At 56.4% G+C, this 18,522-nt stretch overlaps 5 protein-coding genes across 5 annotated transcripts; 3 read left to right on the forward strand and 2 right to left on the reverse strand.

The window, feature by feature from the left end:
- Nucleotides 1–153: 153 nt before the first annotated feature.
- G6M90_00g077400 (uncharacterized protein) lies at nt 154–1,395 on the forward strand (the record flags this gene model as incomplete). Its single annotated transcript, XM_014689876.2, has 2 exons — nt 154–524; nt 675–1,395. 2 exons carry the CDS (start codon nt 154–156, stop codon nt 1,393–1,395), a joined length of 1,092 nt encoding a protein of 363 aa, XP_014545362.2.
- A 2,145-nt stretch (nt 1,396–3,540) lies between these two features.
- G6M90_00g077410 (uncharacterized protein) lies at nt 3,541–4,397 on the forward strand (the record flags this gene model as incomplete). The annotated part of the gene is made up of 2 exons (XM_014689875.1): nt 3,541–3,748; nt 3,853–4,397. The coding sequence occupies 2 exons, from the start codon at nt 3,541–3,543 to the stop codon at nt 4,395–4,397; spliced, it is 753 nt and encodes a 250-aa protein (XP_014545361.1).
- Nucleotides 4,398–5,535: 1,138 nt separating this feature from the next.
- Nucleotides 5,536–7,642, reverse strand: Gpd2_1 (Glycerol-3-phosphate dehydrogenase; the record flags this gene model as incomplete). The annotated part of the gene is made up of 2 exons (XM_014689874.1): nt 5,536–6,335; nt 6,412–7,642. The coding sequence occupies 2 exons, from the start codon at nt 7,640–7,642 to the stop codon at nt 5,536–5,538; spliced, it is 2,031 nt and encodes a 676-aa protein (XP_014545360.1).
- Nucleotides 7,643–10,407: 2,765 nt separating this feature from the next.
- Nucleotides 10,408–11,614, reverse strand: G6M90_00g077430 (uncharacterized protein; the record flags this gene model as incomplete). The annotated part of the gene is made up of 3 exons (XM_014689873.1): nt 10,408–10,584; nt 10,699–11,239; nt 11,316–11,614. The coding sequence occupies 3 exons, from the start codon at nt 11,612–11,614 to the stop codon at nt 10,408–10,410; spliced, it is 1,017 nt and encodes a 338-aa protein (XP_014545359.1).
- A 3,709-nt stretch (nt 11,615–15,323) lies between these two features.
- Nucleotides 15,324–17,017, forward strand: Gk (Glycerol kinase; the record flags this gene model as incomplete). Its single annotated transcript, XM_014689872.1, has 3 exons — nt 15,324–15,463; nt 15,532–16,690; nt 16,775–17,017. The coding sequence occupies 3 exons, from the start codon at nt 15,324–15,326 to the stop codon at nt 17,015–17,017; spliced, it is 1,542 nt and encodes a 513-aa protein (XP_014545358.1).
- Between the last annotated feature and the right edge of the window lie 1,505 nt (nt 17,018–18,522).

An 18,522-nucleotide genomic window follows, 5' to 3' on the forward strand; every position in this document is an offset into this window, starting at 1 on the left:
TCGTCCTCGCCGGGAACCTCGCCTTGACCATCATGACCAGTGCGCCTCCCGCATAGGCATGTGCAATCTACGCCGACTTGCAATTACACCGCTCGACTCCAAATGGGCCCCCCCGAGACGGAAGCGCCATCATACGCTCGGTGTTTTGGCCCAATGTCTCGATACCAGAAGATGAAGCTGGGCCGCGTGATGGCCGTCGCCGTCGCCATATATCTCCTGGGCCTGGTGTACTTTATGCGAGATCACCTGCCCGCGCTGCCGTCGCCGCCGCCATCACCACCCAAGTCCTCCAATGTGCCGTCTTCTCACAAGGTGGCCAAGGTTTCCATGCTGTACGGGCCCAAGAATAGCCTGTATGAGAGGGCCATACAAAGCCACGAGCGGCACGCGGCGCGCTGGGGGTATCCGATGCTCGTTCTGCGGCAGGACATTGCCGCCGGCTTCTGGAATAAGCCCACCTACCTGCTCACCGCCGTCGTCAACGAACTGTCCAAACCCGCCGACGAGAGGATAGAATGGATGATGTAAGTTGTTTTGCCCCATTGCCCTCGGCTCCCCCTTTGAAAAAAAAAAAAAGGCAGGAGGACGCTTGGGGGGGCCAGTTCCGTCGAGCAAGTCCAACATTATTTGAAGGCTTCACTCACACCGGCGTGCTGATGAATCCACGAAAACAGGTGGGTGGACGCCGACTCCATCATCATCAACCCAGCCATCCCGGCGGACATGTTCCTCCCGCCGGCGGACATGCCCGACATCCACGTCGTAGCGTCCCGCGACCACAACGGCCTCAACACGGGCATCATCTTCCTGCGCGTGCACCCCTGGACCGTCACCATGCTCGCCGAGACCATCGGCTACCCGCTGCACCACCCGGGCGTCGACCTCGGCCGCAACGCCGACCAGGACGTCATGGCCGGCATCTTCAACAAGTCGGACGGCGGGCCGGACGGGGCCGGCTACGCCCGCGCCGTCGTCTACATGCCGCGGCCGCTGACCAACGCGTACGAGTTCTCCACCGGCTTCGAGGGCGACAAGGGCAGCCTGCTGGTGCACTTCCCGGGGCTGGACGACCTGCGCTGGCCGCGCATGGAGCGCTGGCTCGACACGGTCGAGAAGACGCCGCTGGAGTGGGAGGTGCCCCTGGAGCGGACGGGGTACGTGAACCAGACGGACGTGTTCTGGGGCCAGGTCCGCGCCGCGCGGAGGGCCATTGCCAGCACGGAGAAGGGCCTGGCGTCGTTGGAGGGCGAGGCGGGGCTTGTCGACGATTTGAAGCGCGCGCTGGGCTTGTTGAGGGCGGTGCTGCGGGATGAGGCGGATGACTTGGAGTTGATGCGGCGGCGGTTGGATGAGATGCATGGCTTGCACAGGGCTGTTGGGTGGGAAACGGACTAGAGGAGTTTTTTTGGGTTTCTTTGCTTTTTCATGTATTTTTGGGTTTGTTTTGTTTTGTTTATATACCATTTTTCACTTTTAATCATCTCCGATGAGCTACGGGGTGGAAACGCGACGGCATGACTTGTTTTATATTGTATAGATTCAACGACTAGAGGTGCAATGGCTTAATAACATGGTTTACTATAGATAGGCTGTTGCTGACTGAAGACCCTGGAGGGGAATACGTTGGAGAGACGCCGCCAGGAGATGCAATTTCCATTGTGACGATCCTGTCCGCCTCCCTCCAGGACAAACAGTATATCTCGGCGTGACTGGAAAAGTTCCAAGACAAAACAAGGCCTTTGTCGGGAAGCGGCGCCGTCAGCTCTGGTCTTTGGGTTTTGATATCGGTCAGTTTCAGAGGTCTGCCACATACAAGGCAGCCAGCAGCCAGCAGCACATGTCACTCGATGTGCACACAAGCATCGTCGATTCGTCAGTCAAAATCTCCCTTCGCGCCGGGGACGCTGCCGCGAGCCTGCCCAACGAGTCGACGACTATTGTTCGCTCAGAAGGAACTCTTGCGAGCGGGCGCCAGGTCCCTTGGGGTGGCGAGTTTTGTCGCCTTTTGTCCTCGGCGGGCACACACACCGGTCTCCGTGTCATTTATGGACATTTCGTTTCATGGCACAGGGACAAAGAAAGGACGTGTTGGGGGGCCGCTGCGGCGGGACATGCCCGGGCCTGAGTGGTGTTTTGTGCCATATAGGCAACGAGTTGTTGTGAGATTTTGGAGACTGAGCTTTTCCGTTTCACGTCTTGATGCCCTGCGGACAGAGATGGTACGGGGCGTTACATCTAAGTCTTATTCCTCCAAGGGCAGGAACCAAGCTGAATTGTCAACACCCTCGACGACATAGGCCTCGCATCCTCCGACCAAACATGTCACACATGTACCGCCACCGGAAACAACGATTGTTGACATCTGGTCGGGTCTTCTTTGGGTCGGAAGCCCGGTAGCCGTTGGGTCGGCGCTTTGGAATCGTGGATATACTGCACTCCAGTGGACCGAGAGTCGACTGCCATTCTCCTGCGGTTGTACAGGCTCGTCTCCAAGCAGTCACCAATTCCAGGTCCATGCCCGTCTACCCCCATGGATACAATATCAGGTGATGCTTTCATGCGGTCAGTGGCGTTGTTGCCCTGGCTATGAAGCGGTTGGCGCCTTCTGGTGGCGTTGTAAGAGGACGGCTAGCCGGACGTGGTGGCAGCAGACAACAAAGATGCTCGCGATGATGGACCGAGACGCCAAGAGGCCGAGGTACATGTTGAGACGAGGTAGCTCTGCCGAGTTGGATCGCCGGCGGAGTCGCAGGAAGTTGTACAGACGCACACCGAGGCGAGAAAGCAAGCGCAATACTGGCAGAGGCGAATATATAGCTGACGAGAGCTGGGAGGAAGCCGGCGACACGGGGACAAATGAGACAACGGCGCGTTGGGCGCAAAGAATAACAGACGCATTCGGGTAAACATGGCCCAAGCTCTCGGTGGCGGTTCCTCTATTTAATATTGAGGCATATACGGAGTACGGAGTACCCGCAAGGCGGTTATTCCCCATGTCTCGCGTTGGAGTGTCCCGCGAGCCAAGATGTCAGAATCCAGATCGTCACAGCTTCGTACACGGGCGCAACTCGCCGGTGCTGTCCTGCGACACCTCAACACGCAAATAGCTCACGGCATCCTTGGCCCGTCACGTCTCTCGTGCCATCAACTCCGAGGTTCCTCTCGTCGGGACGTGCGTCCCCCCATGCCATGGCACGGAGCAGCCGCCACCGCGAACCGGCATCACGAACCGCAGGCCAACGCAAAGCCATCACATCACAGGCTTCCCCAGACTTCCCATGTGCCGCATTGCGACTAGCTCTGGGAACAGACGCCGATGCACAACATACATACATGTAAACAACCCCAAACCCCCCGAGGGCACCAACATGCGTCCCCCCCGAAGCTCTTTGTTCCTACATCAACACCCACAGCCAATTACACCAGCCTACCTGCTCGACCGTCTGCCTGATACTAATGCCGACGCACCTCTCGCCCTCTCCCTCTCACGCGCGCCAACCCCGCGTGATGCGCAAACGCCGTCCTGCACCGAAACCCGCGATGCTGCGTCAAACGCTCGCCTCCCTGCTAGCCGCGACAATCCTGCCCCTGGCAACGTGCCAGTTCACCAGCCCGGCGGCGGGAGCAGTCCTATCAGCCGGCGACAAGGTCAACGTCTCGTACACGACAGACCTGAAGAACTACACCATCGCGCTGTGGCAGCGCGCCGAGGGGGGAGGCCGCCCGACACTCGGGTCCGTTGTCTACGGTGAGTTGGAAAGCGCAGTCGTCGCGACTCGGCTCGTCCCTTTTCGAGCCAGGCGCCATCAGAAAAGACTCCCAAAGCCTCAGCTCACTGACTGCTCGACCAAGCTGCCGCCCACGGCCCCTCCAACTTCACCTGGACGGTGCAGACGTACGCCCTGGACCTCGCGGCCTCGCCGACCTTTTTCTTCTGGCTCTTCGAGGGCGGCCCGTCGCGCCAGGGCAGCGATCCGCACCAGCTGTCCTCGGGCTACTTCAACGTCACTGACAAGAGCGCGTCGTCGCCCGTGTCCGTCTCGGCGGCGGAGTCGGCGTTGACGACTGCGGCGGCCGCTGCACCGGCAGAGTCTGCACCCCGGGATCCATTGTCCGTGGGTGCGCGGGCTGGACTCGGCGCCGCCGTGAGCGTCTTCTGCCTGGCCGTCGCGGCGCTGGTGTTCCTGTTCTTCTGGCGGCGGGCGAAGAGGCGGGCCCGGAAGGACGGCGGCGGCGGAAGCGGCGGCGCGGCCACCGACTACACGGAGAGTGTGGCCGAGCTGCAGTCGGAGTGTGTCTCGGCGGGGGGGCTGGGGAAGCTGCCTTGTCGGGTTTACCGGCCTGTTCCGGGGGATGCGAGTGGTCGCCCTCCTGCGCTGGCGGAATTGCCGGCGTGAGATGGTAAGGCTGTGCGTGTTGTGGCGGCGTTTTTTTTATAAAAAAAAAAAAACTAAAAAACTTGATACATAAGTGGACTATTGTGTGCTTTTTGCATTTTCTTGTCGAGTCTGGTTCATGGATAAGGGGGGCTTGGGGCTGGGCATTTCATGGCGTATGGGGGTATTTGTGCATTTTAGAAATACCACAACAGCTGTATAAACATGGAACCATTTGCAATGTAGGTTGCGCGGGTGGCTTAATTTCCGGCAACACTGGCAAAACTGAGATTCGGGTTTTCTCGCTGGGCCTTAGAGAGGAAGGAATGGGCTGCTGAGTACTGCTCGCGGCTACCACGTGCCTTTCTCCCCGGAGTCCAGGGTTTTTACGAGACCGGGCATTATTTCGTGACGTAATAAAACCATGTGGATATGCGAAGAACCTTGAGTGAGACATCGGTCTGGACATGATGCCTGGGCCGAGGCTGGATAACACATGGCGAGATGAAGATGTGCGTCGCAGCCGCTCGAAACTGAATGTATCCTCTTGCCATGTCCTGGCCCTTGAGTCCTTATGCCTTCTTCTTCAACGATTGTGAGTGGTGCGTGGTTTTGCGCTTCGTCATGATGCAAATCCCGACTGTAAACTTTGGAATTAGATAAGGAACACTTGGGCAGAACCTGGACAAACCGACCAGCGGCCTGGGAATTAGACAATGCATGACAGATGTCGCACACGTAGTCTGCGGGCCGCAACACCATTAAGTACACGTCTCGTGAGTCGTGACACATGGCAACCATCAAGTCGTGTACATGTCCTCGGGTGCGTGCTTACAAGACAACGGTCAGGTACTCATTGCCAACTAAGTGAACGAGCCACTTGATATGAGTTTCACTTGACCAGAAATGCCCGAATTCGCGCCTTTCTGCCCTAGTCCGACGATACAACTCGCGAGAACAGAATCAGCCTTGCTAAAAGCATACATTGTAGAATACGAGCGCTAATCTGACTGGCTCTATGCAACCAAAAGACTCTATGTCGAAAAATCCCAACGCCCACGCCAGTTGTTCAAAATAAATGCCCCAAGCACAGCGGCTTTCCCCCCAAACAAAATGAGACACACCCACTTCCCTGGTCGACGAAAAAAGGCCCACGCTCCTATGCAGCATTCCTCATGGCACCAGCCTCCAGCTCTCTGCCCAGGGGAATCTCAACGTCCTTGGCGGGCTCCTTGGCGCCCAGCGCCCTCCGCGCCCTCACCTTCCCGGTGACAACGTCCTCCCTCGTGACGCCCAGCTTGTCCTCGTCCAAGCCCATGGACCTCATGAAGCGCACGGTATCCCGCCACTCCTGCTCCTTGCGTGACTCGGACCACGCGAGCTCCTCGGCCAAGACGTCAATGACGCGCGGCAAAGCGTGCAGCGCGACGTCCACGTCCAAAAAGGCCAGCCTCATCCGGCGGGCGATCACGTCGGCCGCGGTGCACGCGGCCTCGGAGCGCACGGCGTGCCGCAGCTCCGACTCGATAAAGGGGAACGACGGGGCGACGCGCGAGACCGAGGGGGAGGCGGCGAGGACGGCCCACGCCCGGTCGCCGTAGTTGGTGGCCAGGTGGTGCGCGACGTCGGCGTCGATGGGGTACACCTCCATCAGCTGCGACGGCAGCGAGGTCGAGAAGCCGTGCGCGCCGAGGACGGGCGTGGACAGCGTCCGGCACCGGCCGTCGGTGGTGAGGCTCGGGAGTTGGTGGCCGCTGATGTCGGGCAGCGCGACGGGCCGGGGCGTCAGGCCAAAGGCCCCGATGGCCTCGTCGACGGCGTCCTCGGCCATTTGGCGGTACGTCGTCCACTTGCCGCCGGCGCAGGTGAGCAGGCCCGAGGGGGAGACGGTGACGAGGTGCGAGCGCACCAGGGACTCGGTGTTGCCTGCCTTGGGGTCACGAACCAGCGGGCGAATGCCTGCCGCTTCGTCAGCACACGGCTCGGCAAGCCAGGAAGGTTGAAAAAAGGGGAGGGGGGGGACATAAGTACTCACCAGACCAGGTGGCCAAAACATCGTCGCGGGTCAAGACGCTCTCGGGCTCCAGAAGCTTGCTGACCTCCTTCAAGATAAAGTCGACGTCGTCCTGTCTTGCCACGGGCTCCCTCTCCACCGCGGACGCATTGTCCGTCGTTCCCGCAACCGTCATTCCCTGCCAGGGCAAAACAAACACGACGCGTCCGTCAGAGGTGGCAGCGTCCAGGATGCCCATTCCCTTGGGGCACAGCTTTCCCGAAAGCATGACGTGGGCGCCAGAGGCCGGGGCGATGATCTCCTTGCGCTGGGGGTCGTCCATGCGCTCAATGGCATCGGCAAAGGGACCGGTGGCGTTGATGACGCCCTTTGCGCGCACGGAAAAGGGCCGCGACGACGATTCCTCGCCGGCCATGAGATCGCGGACCGTGGCGCCGCAAATCTTGCCGTCGGCGTCCTTGTCAAGGGCAGTTACTTCGACGTGGTTCAGCACGGTGGCGCCGTACAGGGAGGCGGTCAGGGCGAGAGAGACGTTCATGCGGGAGTCGTTGTGCTGGCCGTCGTAGTAGACCAGGGCGCCGACGAGCTTGTCCCTCTTGAGCAGCGGGAACGCGTCAATGGCCTTGGTCCGGCTGAGGAGGTAGGACGACTCCAGGCCCTGGGAGCCGGCGAGCAGGTCGTACATTTTGCAGCCGGCCCAGAGGTAGGGCGCCTGGAACCAGCTCTGCAGGGGCAGCAGGATGGGCAGGGAGCTGGACAGGTGCGGCGCGATGTTCAGGAAGCCCCTGCGCTCGCGGAGAGCCTCGATGACGAGCTCCAGCTGTGGGTAGTCGAGGTTCCAGACGGCCTTTTCGAGGTACCTCACGCCGCCGTGGACGAGCTTGGTGCTCTTGGAGCTCGTGCCGGCGGAGAAGTCGTCGCGCTCGACCAGGGCGACCTTGAGGCCGCGGGTCACGGCATCCAGCGCAATGCCTGTGCCCGTGGCACCGCCTCCGATGATGAGGATGTCATACTCGGCGTCTTTGGCGTTGTGTTTTCGTAGCTCGGCGAGCTGCTCGGCTCGGGATCTGATGGGTGGAAAGGCGGGAGGGACGATTTTGCCGTTGGCGTCGCGGCGCGGCGGAACGAGAGCCCTGTCGTGCGAGAGGTTCTTGTTGGCGCGAGAGTAGATGACTGTTCCGCCAAGTGTGACGGCCGTGACGGCGGTAGCTGCGGCGACGGGACGCCAGAGCTTGGTGAGTCGAGGCGGCATGCCTGATGTGTGCGGCCGGGGATGTCGATGTCGATGTTGATGTCGACGGGCTGAGGCGTGTTTTTTCTTGGTGTTTGTTCGCGTGGGTGTGAAAGCGGCGGCTCCAAGCGACGCAAGGATATATATAGAAATGATGCCAGTAGGAAAGAAGGAGAAAAGAGACGAAAATAATGAAAGCAATGGAGTTAAAAAAAGAAAGGAAAAGATGGCGCCGGAGATAACAAACCACGGACACCAGAGCTGTCGATATATTTGTCGTCAGTCACCGAACCGAGCCCATAAAAACGGGGGCCAGCGGGTTCGGTGTCCAAATGCCGGGCTTCTTGTTCGTCGCCAGGTTTCACTTGTGGGAACAAACTCGCACCGCCGCGGGGAATGAGAACAGTTGACGCCTTTCGCAAGACAGTCGACGTCGTTTCCTACCAAAGGAGCGTCCCACGTGCGGCTTTATGACGGCCCGCACTCTGGCTAGCATTGACGGCCGAAATGTGCTGACATGATTGGCGGAAACACCCACGTCGTGTTTTAGCCGAGTCAAGAAGCTGTCGACTTGTGCTACGGCAATACTACTACGATACAAGGCCAACGGAGGTGTCGTGGTGGTGATGGGCAACCTGATGCCGAATGAATGGCTGCATGTGCCCAGTATCTACTACACACTCTTTGCCGTGGTGGGCCCCTTTTCCAATACAGCCTCGAGTTGGACGATTATATCATCACGTCGACTAACTGTACATGTGGTCAGTTACGCTGTGCATCACGCAGAGCCGCAGGCCCGATGACGAGCATCAAGCTCATGCACGTCGGTATTTGGCCACCGAGCCCATCCGACTTGCGGGTCGATAGCCGAAACCAGGCACTGGGATCAAATCCATGCTTTGCGTCGCTCGGTATTCCCTCGCCGAGATCTGGCGTTCAAAGCGCTCTTGTACCAACCCACTCGCAGGGTGGGTCGCCCGCTTCGCTCGGGCTCGCTATACCGACCCAAACCCGAAAGTCTATTTTTTCAACCTTTGCTTTGATTCATGTGGCTCATCCACTCAATAGTCGCTGACGGGTAAAAAAAACCTTTTGAGGCTCCATTTTTCCAACTCGCCCAAATGTCCGCCGCTTTCATCATGGTTCCTGGCAGGACCCAGCTCAGCACGCCACTTCCGCCCACTCGTCCAAAAGTCCGTTTCTCACATTTTTCTCCGACCCAGGCCCATGGCAGCTGGGAAATTGCCAAAACTCCGGCCGAACCCAGTTCAACGGTCTCCAGTCTGCTCTCCACTCCTCTCTAACACTATGCCGACGAACGGGCAAAACGCCACCGAACTACTCAGTACGGAGTACTCCGCACCGCCACCAGGAACCCCTGGCCTAGCAATCCTTCTGGAACCTTTCTACCTCCTGTGGCGCCGCTTACATACACACCTCGCCCATTTCGAACCAGACGTCGTGTCAGTCCATCGCCCATACGGTCTACGCACACCGACGGTGAACCGAGTTCACGCATCTACTCCATGTTGTCGAAACGGCATGCAGACGCACACGGGGTCCCATGTCCATGGCAAGCATCCACGGGCTGGAGAAACGACGTACAAAACCGTTTTATGCTCGCCCACGTGCGCAGCCCAAAAATCCATGTCGTCCCCGCAATCAGCTAGCAACTCTAGAAACCCCCAGTATGCCTTGGTGCTTTCTCCAGGACAGACGCTGGGGGCGCGGTGGTAGCATTCGCAATAAGCCGAGGTATCCTGCTCATGCAAGCCCTCGCTACTCAGCTAGTTGAACCCTCCTAAAAAAAATCGCCACTTGGGAAAAAAGAGGAAATGCCGCCAGGATTACGGAGTACTGCTGACATGATTTGAAAATTACACCCCGGCAGACCAACAACATGCTGTTCCTCGTGTCCATCAATTCGCTCCGGCGACTCGCGTAGCACAAAGGTCACATGGCAGACTGGCCAGCCCATCATTTTACAGAGGTACACGGAAGCATACTCTGCCCTCCGCCCCTGACTCCTAACCATCCAACACCAGCTGATTCAGTTCTCGACTCTCGCCAGACCCGGATATCGAAGCGGATTGCCCCCCGTGCAATCCACCCCTCGTACCATGTTTCCCCATCTTCCTAATGCACGATATCGCCCTCGCCAATATTCCGCAGCACACGCCCGGGACCCATGGCCTTCTATTCGTGCGTTGCTGGCTCATCACATGCTCCGGTTTGCTCTTGCCGTCAGGCCCAAGATGGGCTTGCCAGTGTTCGTACATACGAGCTATATCGACAACACCACGAGCTGTGTCTATTTTCACTGGTTTGCAGGTAACCGCTAGGACACTACCGAGATCACGCAGACGAGGTCCCAGGGTTATAAACGGATACAGACGTAACCGACACGTCAAAGTAAACAGAATCGCAAGATTGAAGGCTGCAATGAATTTGATTTGCTCAGAATCCCACTATACCTGGCCCGCCGTAACACCCTCCATCCCATCCCGTACATACTTGTACTTGTACTTGTGAACCCGTACGATATCATTTGAGAAAAGAAGAAAAAGATTAAATAAAACGCCCAAATGCAAACAAGATGAGCGCTGAAAAATAAGAATATCAGGCTTTTTCTGTTGTCATTTTTTTCCGCTTGGGTCCTCCTGTTTTGCCCCCGTATCTGTTCTTTGAAATAAAATGCTTCTGTAGTCTACGTGACTTAATTTTTTTTCCCGCGGCAGGCCCGTCCGGGATGCCGTGTGAAGGATGAAAAAGGGCGGAAAATTCGCCTATACTTTGGACTCTGGAGACTTGTTGTACGTGTTTGACCACACGCTGCGGCGGGGTTTGAGGAGCCGGTTGAATCCAAGGTAGGGCGAGTTGATGGGCGAATCGCCCGTGTAGATGAAGAGGTCGTAGAGACCGCCGCCGGCGAGGCAGCCCAGGAAAGGGGCAACCATGGGAATCTAAAGCATGTTAGTTTCGGCTCGACATGGAAATTCCTCTTTCGTTTCACACCGTTGTAGCTGCTGCCAAGTGTGTGTGTAATAATAAAGGGGATAAGACAAAAAAAAACATACCCAAAAGTAGTAGCCGCCAAAGGAAAACACCTCGGGGCCATAGCCAATCATGTAGGTGACCAGACGGGGACCAAAGTCGCGAGCCAGGTTAATAGCATAGCCAGTCTCCCAGCCGAAGCAAGCGCCAATGCCAAAGATGAGGAAGAAGAGGCCCAGGGGCATCAGGGGCCCGGCCCCAATGTTGTTGCTGTCGGCCATGGCAAAGATGACAAACTGTAGAATCGTGCTGGCGACAAACTCGGAGAAGAACATGCCGGTCCGGGTCATGAAGGCGGCAGGGTAGGTGCAAAAGACGCCGGCGGTGGCATTGGGGCCGCTGACGGTGCGGATGCCCGCGCCGCCCTCAAAGGCGTCAATGGCAGAGCGGTAGTTGCCGTAGACGATGGCGGCGCCGACCATGGCGCCGAGGAGCTGGGCCAGCGCGTAGACTGGGAATTTCCGCCACGGGTGGCCGCGATACACGCAGTTGGCCAGCGTCACGGCCGGGTTGATGTGGCCGCCCGACTTGCCGCCAACGTATACACCAAGCATGACGCCGATGCTATTTGCCCATTGTTAGTGAATCAGTCAAGACCGGCTCGCCATGGGAAGAAGGAAAAGGGTTTTCCTCAACTCACCCCCAGCCCCATGAAATACTCTGGTAGTTGCCCTTGGTGCCGTTGCTGAGAACGACTTGGGCAACGACGCCGTCGCCAAACAAGAGGAGAATCATGGTTCCAAAGAATTCGGAAAACGCATCCTGCCAAATGGACCGAATCTTGGGCCATCGAGGCTGCTTCTCGGCGGGGATCATGTCAGATCCGGACATGGGCTCATCGTGAATGACTGACGCTCCCATGTCGACCTTGATGACGGGTACAGATTTGCCAACGGATGATTCTGACACCGAGTCCTGGGTCGGTGGAAGAATGGACATGAGTACTGCTGCCCCGGGAGGACAGAGACAGACAAGAGGCCGGCGATGATGGATGAGGCAAAAGATGGCTGAGTTGAAGATGCCGCGGCAAAGTTTAAAACTTGTGCGACACGGGGCGGGCCAAGTGGTATGACGGGTATAAAGTGGGAACGCGAAATAGAAAAGCGTCTAGTCTGACAACAGACGGATGCGTCGGGGCGACAGGTTGGAGACTTTGACGTTTTTTCCAAAGTTGCATCGGATGGGGGGACGGTGAGACTATTATGTATCCCCACGGGGAGTTGAAGAACGTGGAGGCGAAAAGAGACCGTTGGGAGAATTAGACAGCTTGGGGTCAAGAAAGAACGGGGCTTGGGTACAGTATGATGAGACATAGACAAGCTCGAAAGTCTAGTTGCTTGTAGTTTGGATAAACAACAAAGGAGGGGGGTTCAACCCGAGAGGGGCTTGGGCGTATGCCTCTTGGGGATGTGGTGATGAGGGCGACGACCAGGCCACGATTAGACTTGACATGTCGAGCTGGTGCGCCCCGGACGCTCGCGACGAAGCGGGGAGCCGCATGCCGGCCCTGGACGACAAGGTATGGTGTGTATGGTGTAGGGAGAGGGCAAGCAAGGGCATGACTGAAGAAGCACGGCGTCGAAGGACCAGTTGACCTCATGAGGTGTTGTGGATCGTCGTTCGGTGGTGCCGCGGGCAAGCGACAACAAAAACCTGCGGGCACAACCACCAGTTCCGGACGACGGGGCCATCCATGTGTGGATATCCACCTAGTAGTCTGCTAGGCCGCCGAGATCAAGCGTTCTTCGCGTCAATTCCTGTTTGGCTGCCCTGGACGCCATGGCCAAGCCATCTCGGCGCCAGAGCGCGGCAGCCACAGCTTGTTCGAATTTCTACAGCAAGATGCAAGCATGTACATACATACATGCATACATGCAGAAGATACATACGTCGACGACTCTGCCCAACATGGCCCGATAGCCTGTTGCCAACCCCTTCCAGGATCCATCACCACCCCCCGTCAGCCGCCCCGTATCGCCCGCCGCGCGCCAAACTTTGCGGATCATTGTTCAAAACGCATTCAGACGCCAGTGTTTTGCATTCTTCAACCTCGCCTGTGGCGCCCCGACGTGCTTGGCCAAATCTCCAAGGCCTCGGGTGCCAGACGTTATGCTCGGCATCACGAGATGCGCGTCTCTCTCCACGCGCGCCAACAGAACACCAAGACAGACATGGGCGCACGCCTTGAAGGGGCTCGAAGGGGGGGGTTGGTCTCTTTCCCAGTGCAGTCTGTTGTGCGATGCATCTTCGGCCACATTGGCCGACTCGGGACGCAGTGCAACCCCGACTGATGGCGCAAAAAACGCAAAGGTCCCCGTTTAACACTAGCATCAATTCCTCGGCCCATATTGATCCTACATGTTGTGTTTGCGGCGCGGGTGTTTTCGGCATCCTGCAGTGCCACTGTCGGTTTGCCGCCGCCTTGGACCGTGTTTATGTACCATGGCCGCGTCCCAGAGCACGTTAAACGTGTCAAGGCACCGTTTTGACCGCCTCGGATTCTTGTTCAGACGACAAGGAAAAAATAACCATAATGCGTGGATAATAAGACATGCATCCAAGATCGATCCCAATGCAGAAAGGATCCAAGCAAACCCGAAATCTCGGACGGGACCACCGAGAAGATACAATGTCTGACGATCCAAGGTCCGTATTCTAGAACGCCACACTTGCTTTCTCTGGCCCCTGGTGTCTTTCGTTCCCCATCCGTTCGCCCAATATGACCGAGCATGTGGCTTGTTTCTCGATTTACTCCGTAGCGTGTGAGAAAATGCTGGCATTGGCTCGCTCAGCCCTGCTCTTTCGGGGTCGAATAAAGGTGAGAAACGCGGCGCTTTCTAGACGACGCCCCAGGAACATCCAAACAGCCTAAACATGTAAATTTAGCAGAGGTAGCGGTCGGTATTTTCGACCGTATGATCGACGCTACCATACATTAGGTACCTAGGTACATAAGCCTTGCGTCTGGCGCCTGCGCTCTCAGTTCCACGGGCCAATTCCTCATGTACATACCGATCCGGCCACAACGGACTGGCTGGCCTGATGGTGTGCGATCCGCCCGCGGTTCTGCAGCAATCCAGTTGGGGGGGCTGCAAGCCCAATAAGCTTCAAAGTTCTGGGACTGTGTTCTTGGATGTGGAGGCCGGGTCCTCAACGCTGGCCAGGGGTGCCTGCGCTGCGGCAATGGCGTTGTACAGAGCAAGCCGCCGCTACGTGTCAAGAATTGCTTTTCGCACCGTTAGCCCATCATCACAATCGAAGACAAGTGTGAAACTCTCTCTCACCTGTGATTGCTCAGTACCTAACATTTCACCGACAGCGACCGAGGCTTGCTTATTTATGGCCTGCGTGGCCAGCCTGTGCCGTCTTGTCACGCAGCAAGACCACATATGAGCATCCAACATGTCTCAACCTCTCATGAAAACATGGCCAATGTGCTGTTGTCTGGCCGTGGCTTTGAATAGCTCAGGTACAGCCCTGAAGCCATCCGTCTACTCCGTTCCTTCATGGTCCATAATTGATCCAGCTTTCGGACGTTGGCGGGTCCATCCGGTGCACTCGGGTCTGAAAGACCGAATCTCCAAAATCGCAATCGTTTTAAAGACGCCTCAAAAGTGCCCACGACGAATCCCAGATTCTCCACACAGACGACCGCCCAGCAGTGCCCACGGCCATCGGGATGCTGCATCGTCGCATGGCAAGTAACGAAACGTGCCCGGTGGGCCAGACGAGGTTTCTGGCCAATTCCACTGTGGACCTGCTATTGACTGACCGAGGAGCCAGATCGCTTCACACCGAGACGCTGGCCGTGTTCCTGAGAACCATGCTCCAGATCACCCATCGTGACATGTTCCCACAAATTCCGGATTTCTTCTCCCCTCGTGACACGGAGCGTCGGTTTGGCACTACTCGTGTCCCTGCCTCTCCCCCACACCGCCCCAGCCGGTGATGATGCTGGTCGTAAAGTGACTGGGGTAGTCGCTGGCTGTTCTTCGGCGGCGTGCCAAACCATGCTAGTTTCTCAAACATGGGGAAGGCTTGGTGGCTTGTGGCGGGGATGGGGATGAGGATGAGGATGGGCATGCCATTTGTGCATTCAGCCACCGGAGGGCGAGAAGCCATCTCCCAACTAGAGAAGTGATGTCAGCTCTCAAGTTCACCGGCTGTGAGGCATCTCCGCATTGTACACAGCACAACGGGGCTTGGGGGTTTCTCCTCCAATCGAGGTCCGACTCCGAGCCGACCCAACAGCTCACGAGCTTTTGCCCAAACACTCTGGACAAGTGCCATGTGAAAGAACCCTGTAGTTGAGCCTTCTTCGCGAGAGTATTTACTCCTCCATCTTGCGCATCCTTAAAACCTCTGTTTCTTTTTTTCTTTTCCTCGTCTCATCTCGTAACCCCAGCTTATTTGTTCGATACCCCTCCACATCCCATTTTCCCCACGTCTCATTCCGAGCTGTCAAGCTCCCCGCATTGTCGCTTCAACCGTAGCATTAAGCTTGCGGGTTTCATTTTGTGCTTGGTTTTCCCGGCTTCCCAAGTGCTACCAGGGGGTTTTTTTTTTTTCCTTTTTTCCCCTTGGCCTTTGAATGCTCTCGTCCATTATTCGTCAAGCATTTTGCAAATCCAAAGACACATCCACAACCATGTCTCCCAGCGCTTCTACAACCTTCATTGGTGCCATTGACCAAGGCACCACCAGCACTCGGTTCCTCATCTTCAACAAGAATGGCGAGGTTGTAGCGCTGCATCAGCTCGAGTTCAAGCAGATCTATCCTAACCCTGGGTTAGTGTGCCCGAGACACTCTTTTCCACATTTGCCGTTTCAATTGACTAACCTCATGCTTACCGCAGCTGGCACGAGCACGATCCCGAGGAGATCATCTCTTCCGTCGAACAGTGCATTGACGGGGCTGTTAAGAAGTTTGAAACTCAGGGACACTCTCGTGAGCAGATTGTGGCCATTGGCATCACCAACCAGCGTGAGACCACCATAGTCTGGGACAAGACCACCGGAAAGGCTCTGTACAACGGTATTGTCTGGACCGATACACGCAACGTTGACATTGTACGCCGCCTCAAGACCCGCATTGGCGCAGGAGAGCTCACTGGCCGCTGCGGGCTCCCTTTATCTACCTACTCATCAGTCGGCAGACTTCTGTGGCTTCTTGAGAACGTCCCCGAAGTCAAAGACGCGTACGAAAAGGGCAACTTGGCCTTCGGCACCGTCGATTCTTGGCTGGCGTACAAATTGAACGGCGGCATCACTCGTAATGTCCATGTATCCGACCCATCCAATGCGTCGCGAACCATGTTCATGAACATCCATACTCTGGAATATGATGCTGAGCTTATTGACTGGTTCCGAATTGACCGTAACAAGGTTGCTCTGCCCAAGATCGTCCGATCTGCCGACGCGGAAGCTTATGGCTCGCTTGCCACCACTAGCCTCAAGGGTGTCAAGATCATGGGATGTCTAGGTGATCAGTCTGCCGCTTTAGTTGGCCAAAAGGGCTTCAAGCCCGGTCTGGCCAAGAACACATACGGCACCGGCTGCTTTTTGCTGTATAATGTTGGCGAAAAGCCCGTCATCTCTACCCATGGACTTCTTTCCACTGTCGCATTCGACTTTGGCGAGGGTAAGACCATGTATGCTCTGGAGGGCAGCATTGCAGTGGCTGGATCTAGTGTCAAGTTCCTTGTTGACAACTTTGGTTTCATTGAGTCGTCCTCCAAGTTGAGCGCTTTAGCCGAGACTGTTGAGGATAATGGCGGCTGCACTTTTGTCACTGCCTTCAGCGGCCTCTTCGCTCCTTATTGGATTGACGATGCCAGAGGTACCATTTTCGGCATTACCGCTTACACACAGCGTGGTCACATTGCCCGAGCCACGCTTGAGGCGACCTGTTTCCAGACCAAGGCTATCCTCGATGCTATGGCCAAGGACAGTGGCAAGAAGCTTTCTGAACTTGCCGTAGACGGCGGCATGTGCAATGCTGATCTTATCATGCAGGTGAGTTTACCCCCACAAATAAACATTCTGTTTGTCCAACTTGCAGAGACATGCTGGCTAACATGATTTTTTTTTCTCATCAAGACCCAATCTGATATTATTGGTATTCCCGTCAACCGACCTGCCATGCGCGAGACTACTGCCCTTGGTGCTGCCATCGCCGCTGGCTTTGCCGGTGGTGTCTGGGAGTCCTTTGACGACCTCAAGGACGTCAACACCGAAGGACGGACTGTTTTCAAACCCCAGATTACTGCTGCGGATGCCAACAAAAGATTTGAGCGCTGGGAGAAGGCCGTTCAGATGAGCAAGGGCTGGTCCACCACTTAGACTGCTTCCGCCCGGACAACGTATTTCATGATTTGATGTATATAGCACGTTCTTACTTTCACAGCGACAGCCACGATATCGTAGGTGTAGTCATAACAGCTGGCAGGATAGGCCAACCACCTACACCTGACACGGCCCTTGTATGATACAGAATATATGACGAGATGACGCAGTGTTTTTATCAAGTTTCGAAGTCCTTGATACGGATAAGAATGTGTCTATGCTTGCGTAATGGGCTCGTCGATTTTTTTCCCCAGCGTCGTGCTGTTTCACTTCCACTGATAGAGCTTTGCAGTCGTAGTCGTAGGCAGTGCCCTCTATGCCCTGGCGGTACCTTGGCATAAGTTTGCGATTTGTTGACATACCCTGTCGGGTTTACTTGTACCTACTTGCACTTTCAAAAGTTGCCCGTCACCTCTATTCTCCTTCTCAAATCGGGCTCCGGTGCTGTGTGTGTCTTTCGGACTCGGTCGCACAAGGATCGTCCCCACCACCAGAAAGAGTACCATAGAGCTAATTCATGCCGGTTTGTCAAGTACCAACCACCTCAAATCGCCAAGTAATGGTGCCGCAACCGACCACACTCGACCAAGACGAGTAAATACTAGTACCCATGGGAAATTGACAGGACGAAGCAGGACCTGATACCCACACGAAGCTAATACCGGTGCGCAGCCAATGCGAAGCCCGTAAAACGTCTTGGAAGACGAGGCGCATTCGGATGACTTCAGCCATATGGCAACTCCGGGTGGGAACAAGGACCGTCGTCTAGAGCTTCCGTGGAAACATTCTAGTGAGCTTCCCTGGCCAAGCCCTTCGAAACTAGCGTCCAACGAGTGGTTTTCCCTCTGCCAGAGGCTGTTTTGGTGTGACCGAGGCGAAGGGGGTTGGCTGTCCAAAGTGCAAAGCAAAGCAGGCCATCTTCACGGTGGAGTCGCCATGGCACCACCACCAACGTTCATGTCAAAACCCCAGCAGTCGACGCCACTTTTTGTCTGAGCAGAGCCCGTCCCTTGGGAAGCAAGTGCCTTTCCAGTTGCAAAAGGCCTCACCTTTGCCACCACGCCTTTGTGTCCTCTGCCGGTTGATGAATCCTGCTTCCCCGCACGCCGAAGTGTCATCTGTCGTAGAACTGAATTGCTTCTTCGTTCACGTTGTGGCGGCCCCCGAACGTTTTATCCTATTTGACTTCTCAAGGGACGCATCCAAAGTGGGACACTGGTTTCAACTTCTTGGTTGGCCTCGGCCGAGGACCCCGAGCAAAACTAGACGTCAGCGACACAAGGATCAGCCTTCCGTTAGCCTTCGTCGGGGGACCGGGTCGGGTCTCGCGATCAATTGTTTTTGATAGCCCGTTAGCATTCGAGCTGAGGTTACAAAGTGCTAGTACAAGCGCAATACGGCCCGACAGCACCACCATACTCACCAGTCTGCCAGCATCGCTCTTTGATCCGCCTTTCGCTGAGGACCCTTATCTTACTTTCTGAGTCCCCATTCTTATTCTT

Source organism: Metarhizium brunneum, chromosome 4, assembly GCF_013426205.1.
Source record: "Metarhizium brunneum chromosome 4, complete sequence".
Classification (NCBI taxonomy): domain Eukaryota; kingdom Fungi; phylum Ascomycota; class Sordariomycetes; order Hypocreales; family Clavicipitaceae; genus Metarhizium; species Metarhizium brunneum.